This window comes from Palaemon carinicauda, chromosome 23, assembly GCF_036898095.1.
Source record: "Palaemon carinicauda isolate YSFRI2023 chromosome 23, ASM3689809v2, whole genome shotgun sequence".
NCBI classification, from domain to species: domain Eukaryota; kingdom Metazoa; phylum Arthropoda; class Malacostraca; order Decapoda; family Palaemonidae; genus Palaemon; species Palaemon carinicauda.
Genome location: NC_090747.1, coordinates 44,659,460 through 44,671,959, shown reverse-complemented (window position 1 = coordinate 44,671,959; position 12,500 = coordinate 44,659,460). Strand labels below are relative to the sequence as shown.

At 36.0% G+C, this 12,500-nt stretch overlaps 1 protein-coding gene across 1 annotated transcript; it reads right to left on the bottom strand.

The window, feature by feature from the left end:
- Window positions 1-3,156: 3,156 nt before the first annotated feature.
- Window positions 3,157-5,656, bottom strand: LOC137616927 (uncharacterized). Its single transcript, XM_068346800.1, has 2 exons — window positions 4,922-5,656; window positions 3,157-3,591 (listed from the first exon to the last, which is right to left on the bottom strand). Exons 1-2 carry the CDS (start codon window positions 5,408-5,410, stop codon window positions 3,157-3,159), a joined length of 924 nt encoding a protein of 307 aa, XP_068202901.1. The 5' UTR covers window positions 5,411-5,656.
- Between the last annotated feature and the right edge of the window lie 6,844 nt (window positions 5,657-12,500).

Sequence of the window (12,500 nt, the reverse complement as noted above, 5' to 3'; positions counted from 1 at the left end):
ATGAGGACAGCGGAGATTCTTTAATGAATATTCCAGACTATTTGGTTTATGTTTAGGCAGAGGGTAAATGAACCGTAACTAGAGAGATGGATCCATTATATTACTGTGTGACCACTAAAAAGGACCCTATAACTCTCTAGCGGTAGTGAATAAGTTAATTCGGTGTTTTATTTCAGCTTTATGATGGATGTGTATTGAATATCGGAATAGTCAGCTTTTAAGATGAGTTCCTCTCATATAGGTATGTTTGTGGAATGAGAATTTCATAAGACTTTCGTCGTTAATTTCATTGTATTTTTTCATTCAAGTCAGTATATGTAAATTACTTTACTCTGGATAATTCACATTTTATTTCACATAATTTGTTCCGAAGTCTTACCTAATATATTTAAGAGTGAATGCTTTTTTTTTATATTTTTACGAGGTATTGCATCTTTATTGTGAGAAAATGTGCAATTCTTATATTTGCCACATGTTTTGGAAGGCTCTGGAAAACCCCTGCGTGAGTTCTTGTCTTTTCTCTTTTTTATTTCCGAGAACAGGGGGTGGGTGGAGCAGCTGATAGACAGAGTTACCTGAAATAAAGGCTCGTCCCCTGAATTTATATCAAGTTGATAGCTTTGGCATCACTAGGGGTTGGCCCCGTAACCACGTGAATACCTTATTAGAATATCTGAGAAGTTGCTAAATTCATAAAAAAGCAACACCCTAGTTGAATAGCAGCAGAAGAAAAACAGCCGTCCTGTGGAAGAGCCTAAATTCCCTTTCTCTTTTTATGGTGTCCTCTCCTAAGTGATATTGTGACCTAAAGTAAATCGTCTGTTGAAACGATATAAAAGGCGTTATAGGAAATTCTAAATTTATTGTGTTGTGTTGAGTTTTGGCATTGTAATTTTTGTAACAGGCCCTCTGCAAGTAAAGTATGTGGAGTTAGTTAGTTTATCAGTTACTTTATGTAAGTTCTTTAACCCTTTTACCCCCAAAGGACGTACTGGTACGTTTCACAAAAGCCATCCCTTTACACCCCCCCCAGGAACGTACCTGTACATCCTTGCAAAAAAAAAATGCTATAAATTTTTTTTTCTTTATATTTTTGATAATTTTATTTTTTAGAAAATTCAGCCATTTTCCAAGAGAATGAGAACAACCTGACCTCTCTCTGACAAAAAGTAAGGCTGTTAGAGCACTTTAAAAAAAATATATACTGCAAATGTGCTGGGAAAAAAATAACCCCCTGGAGGCTAAGGGTTGGAAATTTCCAAATAGCCTGTGGGTAAAAGGGTTAAGAGTTAAAGCATTAGAGTGTAATTACTTCTTTTGTTTTAGTCTAAGGTTTTATGAAAATTTAATATTTCATATCAAGGGATTAAATAATATTCAGAGCGTAACATGTATTTCTCTCTACCTAAGTTTGGTTCACATTTAATATTTAGAGTGATTTACTTTTTGTATGTAAATTCTTTTAAAGTTTTCTAATTTATATAAAATATACTTATTTTCGTAAAATGTATTATCTAAATCACCAGTGTTTATTTTATTCTCACTCAAGTTCTGTTAAAGAATCAAAGTAAGAAGTTGTTTAAATATATCGTAATAATAATTACCATGTTTTGTTTTTAATATACTTGAGAGGCCTTTCAATATTCAGTGTTTTTTATATTGCTGTCAGGGAGTTATATAACTGTGTCAGAGTTTGGGTATTAATATTCTCAAATGTAAAAACAAACAGATGAGTTTGGAACTTGAGTTGGTTGTGTAGGATGTCAGCCGTAATATGGGTAATATATTTTTGGTTCCCAGACATGGGACCATAGTATAATATAATGTTGGTGCCTAGACCAGGGACCATGATATAATATAATTTTGGTGCCCAGATCCTTGGGACCAACTGAGTCTGTTTTAAATATTGGTGATAACTGGGCCTTGTTTTAATCAAAGGTTTGAACAGTAGTGTGTTGAAAGGATTTTAGGTATTGTTAGGATATATTATTTGGAGAAGTAGGTAATTATTTGTCAAAGAACAAGATGGCTCAGTTCAATATCCAAGAGATATTGAATAATCCACAGGTTCAGGAATTGTTGAAGCAAATGTAAGTAAAGCTCAGTGGCTCTATATTTTAATGGAATGTGGTGGCCATGCAAAGAGTGGAATGATTAAAGCCCAAATCAAGTGTGTAGCCTGAACAGCTAGCCATACACGATAGAGACTGGCACGGCGGGCCGTCACGGCGGTACTGGCCCCCCGCGCCAGACCCCTAAGGATTGCCCATACACGATGGAGACAGGATTTCAAGAGGACAACATGCTCTGCCATCTCTGGGAGTTACCACATTCTTCATTATCTGCCCATCGGTCTATGAGAAGAAGATTACTCAGTGTTCAAGCGGTCTTGATTGTAAGGTGACATATCATTCGCAATATGGCTTTTTTTTAAATAAAAGAAAGATGATTGCTGTAATCATAGCTCTCTTGGATCAAGAGGACAATAACTATGAAATGTGTGGCAAAAATCGCAGAAGACAATGGTCAAAAGAATGGCTAAGAAAGAGAGAGAAATTTTCTCATATGATGTTACTGAATGAGTTAAAGGAAAATAACCCAGATGATTATAGAAATTATTTGAGAATGACCAACGAAGCCTTCACATACCTCTTATCCCTTGTTTCGACAAAGATTACAAAAGAAGACACAGTAATGAGACAGGCTATTTCTGCAGAAGAAAGGTTGATTTCAACATTGAGGTTTTTAGCAACGGGACGGTCACTGAAGGATCTCAAATTTTCAACTGGAATTTCTGCCCAAGCTTTAGGAAAAATCATACCTGAAACTTGTCAAGCAATATATGACAGCTTACGTGATGAATATTTGAAGGTAAGTAAAATATCATGCCTTTTTAGTACTTTATTTGATAAGTCCTTTCCACATATGCAATTTACTCATCTATTTGAATTAAGTACAAATTAAAAAAAATTAACTTGCCTATTTTGAAATTGTTTGAAAATTAAAAGGAAAAACTAAAAGCCTGTGTTTTTCTTTAGTTGGCTACCTAATAAAAATCTAATTTATATAGGCTATTTCAAATTTATGATAAAAAAAAATATGGGCTAGCCTATTTGAAAAATATAATGAAAAGTTATAAGGGCTCTTTTCAAACTGTTATAATGAAAAATAATAGGGCCGGTTTACTTCTTCACCACTGAACGAAGGGATATCAGAATCATTTTGTACATAGGTTTCTCGTAGATTTTCATTTAGAATGGGGGAGTATGATCTTGATGATGAGGCTGTACTTGTATTCAGTGAGAAGTTGTATAATATTTCCAAGATTTGCTTTTCAGCCAACATATGTTGTTGGCCATTTAATTTTCTCAATTTTGAAGCAACGAGTCTGCCAAAAATATCAAAGTCATCCTCTTCCTTTTCGACACATTTCTCAACTTTTTTCATGAGTGTTTCCCTTTGAAGGTTTCCACCATTCTTTCTCTTACGGGTTTCCTGAACAGATGACTTTAAAGAAGTAGGCCTATCATCTGCCGTAGATGGTTTCCTTGTTTGGTCCAGGACTGTTTCTAAATTTTCCTCATCACCATCCTGAGAAAAATGAAAATCATACAATTAATTAATAAATATTAATACACATATTCACTGTATACCACACACTCATATATATATATATATATATATATATATATATATATATATATATATATATATATATATATATATATATATATATATATATATCCTATTCTACTCATCGAAAATATACAAAAATTTGCTGTTTTTATGATTATATATTGAAATTTATTTACATAGATGAATTTTTCTGCCTTTCAGTTCCCAACAACGCGTGAAGAGTGGAAAAAAATTGCCGAGGACTTCGATCTGTTATGGAATTTTCCCAATTGTGGTGGAGCAGTTGACGGAAAACATGTTTCTATTGTACCTCCAGCAAACAGTGGATCTTATTATTTTAATTATAAAGGATATTATAGTATTGTTTTAATGGCAATAGTCAATGCTAATTTAGAGTTTATAATGGTTGATGTAGGCAAAAATGGCCGGGTTTCAGATGGTGGAGTGTTGGATGAAACTCTTTTTCACCAAAAGTTATTGGAAGGGACTTTAAATTTGCCTGAAAATAACGAAACCAAACATGGGTTGAATTTTGTCTTCATTGGGGATGAAGCTTTTGAACTGCATGAGCACTTACTGAAACCTTTCCCCAAAGAGATTTAAACTAAGAGAAGAAGATTTATAATTACAGATTATCTCGTGCCAGACGAGTAGTGGAAAATGCTTTTGGTGTATTGTCTAATAGATTTCGAGTGTTTCATACCCCATTGCATTGAAACCTGAGAAAATTGATCTTGTGGTATTGGCAAGCTGTGTACTTCATAATTTCTTACGGAGAAATTGCAGGAAATCCTACACACCTCAAAACATGATTGATTTTGAAAACACTGAAAGTGGCATTTTGCAGGATGGAGATTGGCGAAAGGCCGACTATAATGCTACACACTTTGCAAACATTCAAGTAGCACGCCAACGAAATGCCTGCGATTCAGCTTAATATGTTAGATTTTCATATGTTGAATATTTCAGTGGTAATGGTAAAGTTCCATGGCAAGACACAATGATACATTAAGAGAATGCTCTTGTTTATATATATATATATATATATATATATATATATATATATATATATATATATATATATATATATATATGCTTTCATGTCAAAACTTGTTCTTATGTAATCACACACATATATATATATATATATATATATATATATATATATATATATATATATATATATATATATATATATATTGCTTTAATGTCAAAACTTTTTCTTATGTAATCACATTGCTAATAAAACCGTTAATTAAAGGAAATAAAGGCTATATTTACTTACTGGTTCATGAGAGTTTCCTTGATTTTCCTGCTGCGTTTGTTCATCTTGTAAGTTTGAAGTAGAATCCCTGGGAATTTCTTGATCTGCCGTGAAAAGTAACAAATCATAGTACCATAATTTGGGCACATATACCTCTTCTTCTCCTGCACCAGACCTCCTCGAGGTCCTGACTTTTCTAAGCTCTTTTCGAAAAGATCCTCTGAATGAGGAAATTTTAGCTTTCACAAAATCTACGTCTGCGTTCTCATCAATTTTCTTGCAGACCTCTAATAACTCTTCATAGGCAGCCTGCTTTTTAGATTTATTAAAATAATTTTCACTTTTTACCTTCCATAAACACGGATGAAGTCTATAAAGTTCAATGAATTCAGTAACAAAATCTTGAGTTAAATATTTGGTTGCTTGCGACATACTTGAGAAGTTGCAATGAGGACACTGCTTAAAACGATATGTATGGAGGCCAATCTTCGTCCTACGGGTGAATAACATTCAGTCTCAGGTATCATACTTGTTTCATTCTTGAGGGATGGTCAGGACTCTGGGAGGCTAATCTCTTCCCACACACGTTAGGGACTTGCGCGGCGAGTCAGCAAATTGCAACGGGACAGGACAGGATTTTCAACATGCTGAAAGGATGGCGAGCCAAGACAAGCCCGACGAGACTGGCTTTTTTCCCCCCATACACCATAAAGACTGGACCGATGCGGGACAATCCCCTTGAAATTGACGGGCCAGTCTCTATCGTGTAATGGCCAGCTTTAGAAGAGAATTAGCGATGAACTTGGAGGATTTGTTTTCTAAAGAAGAAGGTTCACTTGATGGTATATAAGAAGAGAACTCCCGAGTAAGCCTAGGAAAAATGGAACAAGAGACGAGTTGAAAAGAGGAAAACAGAAGAAAAGGACCTGGACAAAATAAAAAACTCATCGTTAGAAGTAGGCAAGTGAATAAGAAAAGTCTGATAGGATTACATGAAAAGATACAACGTTTCCAGAGTTATTGCACTGTGTGGTGGACGGGAGGGAGGCATAGCAGTCTCTGATCTGTTATTATCTTAAGAATGGGTTGCTTATGAGGAAGCATAGACCCGCTGATATCACTGGGAATGCCGAATGGGGGATATATCATCCGATATTAATTCCCGGACCGTTGAGAACATACAAAATTGCCGTAGCGCCGAAGAAGATTATGAAATACATTTTCTGGCCTGGCATGCATAAGGATGTGTCAGTTTTGACGTGAATGTTACGTATGTCAGATGGCTGGAAAGCTCCAACACTTTCGATAAAAGTGTGAGGAGAACTTTTCAGCAAGGTAATGATCGATATTGTGGGACTCAGAAACCAGACCCGTCAGGAACATCAGTGCCAAAATAATCGCAGAGAAGTTACTTGACTTTCTCACTAAGTTTTGTATTCTGGAAATCATTCGGAGTTACCTTGGAAGGAATTTCATGACAGAACTGTTTAAGAACATAATGAAACTTTTGGATGTGGAGCAACAACTGTCCACTGCTTATCACCGGAAACACCAGGTCCAATAGAGAGGTTTCATGAAACTCTGAAAAGTATGTTAACGAAGTTTTGCAACAAAACGGGGATTGAATGAGACATCGGACTACCGTTGATGTTATTTCAGGTACATAATGCTTCTCAAGAAAGCATGGGATGTAGCCTGAATGAAATGGTATTTGGACGAGAAGTACAAGGACCAATTAAAATGTTAGCAGAAAGATAGAAGGACTGAGAGAAAAAAGATGGAGGATATGTATAGAATTTGAGGAAAAGGATCGGCGAGATAAGGAAATTCTCCCTAGAAACAGACAGTTTTCGGTAGGAAAACAAGTATTGTTATTCTTCCAGATAAGATTCCCACTCACCAACAAGTTCCAAGAACTATTCAAGATTTGGGAGAAGGTCAGTGACCGGACCTACATTATCAAAACCCGAGAAGAAAGGAAAAGTCAGAGGAAGGTACACGTTAACCTACTGAAACCTTACGTAAGTGAAAACGAGACGGAATCTTCAGAGGTGTGTATGGCGCAAACCACAAAAGACGATGACGGATGTGAGGTAGGGGTGTTGAGCAAAATGAATAATTCGTCTATCATTCGGAACTTGGAAGAGAGATTAACTCATTTGAACCAGAAGTAACAAGAGGAATTATGCCGATTAATTATAAGTGTCCCTACAAGTGTCTTGGATGTCCCGAAATGAACCGACCTGAGGTGTTTTGAGATGTATCTCGTGCTTCACGAGATACATCTCAAAAGGAAGGAAAGGTCATTCAAACTACGCACTTATCGACAATCGCCGTATCACCGAGATGTCACGATAAAAGAAATAGACTATTTGTTAAGAAACAGATTAGCTGAACTTTCAGGATGTGTACGGACTACTGAAAGTTGAATTTGATCAGTGTGGCTGATAATTATCCTTTGCCGCTCATCGACCAACTACTTGAAAATATCAGACAAGCGAGGTTCGTCTCCAAGATTGACTTGTTAAAAATTCGCCTCTGAATTTTAAACTACTTGATAAATCTGGTGGCACTATAGGCCTGCCCTCAAAGCCACGAAAATAATCTATTAGAATACTCGAAAAGTTGCTAATTTCATATATAAGTACCCCCAAGGATGAATGGCAGCAGAAGAGAAACAACAATCCTGTGGAAGAGCAAAAATTCCATCTCTTTCTCTAGTGTGTACTCTTCAAAGTAACTTTTGTACCCCAAAATAGATTGTGTGTTAGAAAGATACAAAAGACGTTAAAGGAAATTATAAAATTCATTGTGTTGACATTGTGTAAATTTTTGTGACTGGACAAGTGCGAGTAAAATATGTGAAGTTAGTAAGTTTATCAGTTACTTTATGCAAGTTCTTTAAGAGTTTAAGCATTAAAATGTAATTATTTCTTTTTTTTTTTTAGTCTAATGTTTTATGCAGATTCTATTTTTCAAGATAAATGCTTATATAATTTTTTTTGTTTTAATCTAAGTTTTCTTCATACTTAATATTCCAAGTGATTAATTTTTTGTAAGTAAATTCTTCCAATGTGTTGTGATATATATAGAATATTCGAATTTTTGTGAAGAGCGCATTATTTATATCACTAATATTCATTTTATACTCTCTTGTATCCGCTTAATGAAACTAAGAAAGAAGTTGTTTGAATAGATCGAAATGATAATCACCCAGTTCTGTTTTGAGTGTACTTAAGAAACCTTTGGATATTCTATGTTTTTATATTGCTGTCTAGGAGTAATATAACTGTCTCGAAGTTAGGGTATTTATATATTCAAGTGTAAGACATTTAATGTCAAAACAAACAAGTGACTTTGGAACTCGATTTGGTTGTGTAGCTTGCCTGCCGTAATATGTGTAATATTATATTTTTGGTTCCCAGACACGGGACCATAGTAGGTTTTATATATATATATATATATATATATATATATATATATATATATATATATATATATATATATATATATATATATATATATATATATATATATATACTATCCAAGCTACAACCCTACTTGGAAAAGCAAGATGCTATAAGCCCAGGGGCTCCAACAGGGAAAAATAGCCCAGCGAGGAAAGGAAATAAGGAAATAAATAAATGAATAGAACAAATTAACAATAAATCATTCTAAAATAAGTAACAACGTCAAAACAGACATGTCATATATAAACTATTAACAACATCAAAAACAAATATGTCATAAATAAACTATAAAAAGACTCATGTCCGCCTGGTCAACAAAAAAGCATTTGCTCCAACTTTGAATTTTTTAAGTTCTACTGATTCAACCACCCGATTAGGAAGATCATTCCACAACTTGGTAACAGCTGGAATAAAACTTCTAGAGTACTGCGTAGTATTGAGCCTCGTGATGGAGAAGGCCTGGCTATTAGAATTAACTGCTTGCCTAGTATTACGAAGAGGATAGAATTGTCCAGGAAGATCTGAATGTAAAGGATGGTCAGAGTTATGAAAAATCTTATGCAATATGCATAATGAACTAATTGAACGACGGTGCCAAAGATTAATATCTAGATCAGGAATAAGAAATTTGATAGACTAAGTTTCTGTCCAACAAATTAAGATGAGAATCAGCAACTAAAGACCAGACAGGAGAACAATACTCAAAACAAGGTAGAATGAAAGAATTAAAACACTTCTTCAGAATAGATTGATCACCGAAAATCTTGAAAGACTTTCTCAATAAGCCTATTTTTTGTGCAATTGAAGAAGACACAGACCTTATATGTTTCTCAAAAGTAAATTTACTGTCGTGAATCACACCTAAAATTTTAAAGGAGTTATACAAATTTAAAGAAATATCAATACTGAGATCCGGATGTTGAGGAGCCACCATCCTTGACCTACTTATAATCATACTTTGAGTTTTGTTAGGATTCAACTTCATACCCCATAATTTGCACCATGCACTAATTCGAGCTAAATCTCAATTAAGGGATTCACCAACCCTAAATCTACATTCAGGGGATGGAATTGATGGAAAGAGAGTAGCATCATCTGCATATACAAGAAGCTTGTTTTCTAGGCCAAACCACATGTTATGTGTATATAGTATGAAAAGTAATGGGCCAAGAACACTACCCTGTGGAACACCGGATATCACATTCTTATAATCACTATGGTGCCCATCAACAACAATTCTTTGAGGTCTATTACTTAAAAAATCAATAATAATGTTTCAGTTTGAAAACAAGGGCCTCATGATTAACACGGTCAAAAGCAGCACTAAAATCAAGGCCAATCATACGAACTTCCCGACCACAATCAAGGGATTTCTGTACAGCATTGGAGATTGTAAGAAGGGCATCACATGCTCCAAGGCCTTTACGAAAACCAAATTGCAAACTAGGGAGTAGATGATTACCTTCAGCAAACCTATTAAGACGTTTTGCTAAAATAGGTTCAAAAACTTTAGATAATATGGGAGTTATGGAAATTGAGCGGTAATCAGTGGGACTTGAGCTACCACAAACACATTTACATAGAGGAGTAACATTACCAATTTTCCAACTAGTGCTAAAAGCTCCTCTTCTTGCTAACTTGCGCAAAATAACAGATAACTTTGGAGCTAAGAAATCTGCAGTCTTTATAAAAAACAAAGGAAAAATGCAATTTGGGTGTACACCTCCATAAGCATCAAGGTCCACCAACAGAGCTTTAATCTCACGAGATCGAAAAGCTAAACTAGTTAGTTTAGCCTCAGGAAAACAGGAAAGAGGAAGTTCAAGTTTTTCATTAGTCTGTTTACTGTAAAAAACATCAGCCAAAAGGGTTGCCTTTTCCTTTGGACAGTGAGTGACTGAGCCATCTGGTTTAAGTAAAGGAGGAACTGTTGCATCTACACCAAAGAGTGCAGATTTAAGGGTAGACCACCATTTATGTTCCTGAGTTGTACCAGAAAATGTTTCTTTTATGGTTAAATTGTACTCCTTTTCAGTTGAGGCAAAAACTCTCTGAGCAAAAGCTCGAAGCTGAGTATAGTTGTTCCAGGTCAAATATGATCTGTTACCCTTCCAAAGATGATAGGCCTCCTGTTTCTCCAAATAAACACGTCTGCAATCATCATTGAACCACGGTTTGTCCTTCACTCGGTACCTTAGCATACGAGAAGGGATACGCCTATCAATTATGTTGACTAGATTCTCATTCAAAGGGACAACAGGATCTACACTATTATATAATTGTGACCAATTCAAGCACAAAATATCATGTAAAATCCCATTCCAATCTGCTTGGGATTTCATATAAATTTTAAGAGAATATGATATATCAGGGACAGGCTGCTCAGTCTTCACTAATAATGAAATCAAGGCATGATCAGATGTCCCGACTGGAGAACCAACCTTACTAGTTATAACACCAGGGGAGTCAGTGTATACGAGGTCCAAGCAATTACCAGACCTGTGAGTAGCTTCATTTGTGATTTGCTAACAGCCTGATTCAGAGGCAAATTCTAAAGCTCTTAAGCCATGGCGATCGGTAGGAGAGATAGAACTCAACCACTCCCTATGGTGAGCATTAAAATCACCAACAAGGACAAAAGAAGCCTTTCTATCATCTTCTTGTATCTTGGACATAATGGTAAGAAGACAATCGAAGATAGAATCATCTATGTCTGGATTCCGGTAGATCGAATATAAATAAAAGTTGTTATACCTACCACAAACTTATATTACCTGAATCTCATGACATCCACATTGATAGCAGGACTTATGAGAAGCAGGGTACTCGGTCCTAATATACACCGCCATTCCCCTGGCCCAGGGATGGCATCATGTTTCAACATTATTGGCTTCTTAAAACCAGTTATAAGGAGCTCAGATAAGTGCCTCATATTAGAAACCAAAGTTTCTGAGCACAAAAGAATATCATACTGTCTGGAAGCAACTGTAAGGTCTTGGATATTTGCATGAAGACCACGAATATTGCAATACAGAAGACGACATTGACGAAATCTATGATGTACTGGTCCCGGATTTCGCTCAATGTCTCCAGACAGCATAAGAATTAATAGAAATAAAAAGGAGACATCATACTTGGAAACTAGATTAACAAGAATTATAACAAAAACAATATGTACAGAATTATAAACAAAGTGATTGATGATACCCATAGAGTATAGTAAAAAGTCGGAAAAACTGGTCAACATGGAGGAGCCGATACACCATGCAAGGCTAAATACCCTCCAGGATAGCCACTTCAACTGAAGGGAGGACAGTAAGGATGGTTTTGAGAAGAAAAATAATCAGAAAAAGGAAAAGACAACCTCTTGATAAACCACCAGGCATCCCTGGCCCTTCTATTAAGCCTGCCCAACACACCATTTAAAAAAAAAAAGAGGAAGAGAAAAAAAAAGTTAGAATAGTGTGCCTGAGTGTACCCTCAAGCAAGAGAACTCCAACCCAAGACAGTGGAAGACCATGGTACAGAGGCTATGGCACTACCCAAGACTAGAGAACAGTGGTTTAATTTTGGAGTGTCCTTTTCCTAGAAGAGCTGCTTACCACAGCTAAAGAGTCTCTTCTACCCTTACCAAGAGGAAAGTACACTGAACAAATTGAAGTACAGTAATTAACCCCTTGGGTGAAGAAGTGTTAAGTATCTCATTGTTGTCAGGTGTATGAGGAAAGACGAGAATATGTAAAGAATAGGCCAAACTATTCTGTGTAAGTGTAGGCAAAGAAAAAATAAGCCGTGACCAGAGTAAGGGATCCAATGCATTACTGTCTGGCCAGTCAAAGGATCCAATACCTCTCTAGTGGTAGTATCTCAACGGGTGGCTGGTGCCCTGGCCAACCTACTATTCAGAACTGTATCCCTTCTCCTCAGGACCCAGTTGGCCGTCTGAGTAAGGGACTGATAGTCGAGAAACTTCATAGCCTTACCCCCCAAGCAGATTAATTTTTGCAGAAGAGCCTGGTTGTCAGGGACTGACAGGTCGTGTGAAAGCTGAAACCCTGCCAACGTACAGGCTCACCAGTCCAGCCAAGAGGTGACATTAACGATATCTTATGAAGTATCCTCCATCATGA

Excerpts from the sequence above, each read along its gene's own strand:
- LOC137616927 (XM_068346800.1), bottom strand. The coding sequence starts at position 5,410 with ATGTTATTCACCCGTAGGACGAAGATTGGCCTCCATACATATCGTTTT. Across the intron at positions 3,592-4,921 it reads AAGGAAACTCTCATGAACCA|GATGGTGATGAGGAAAATTT; the intron begins GTAAGTAAATAT and ends CATTTTTCTCAG.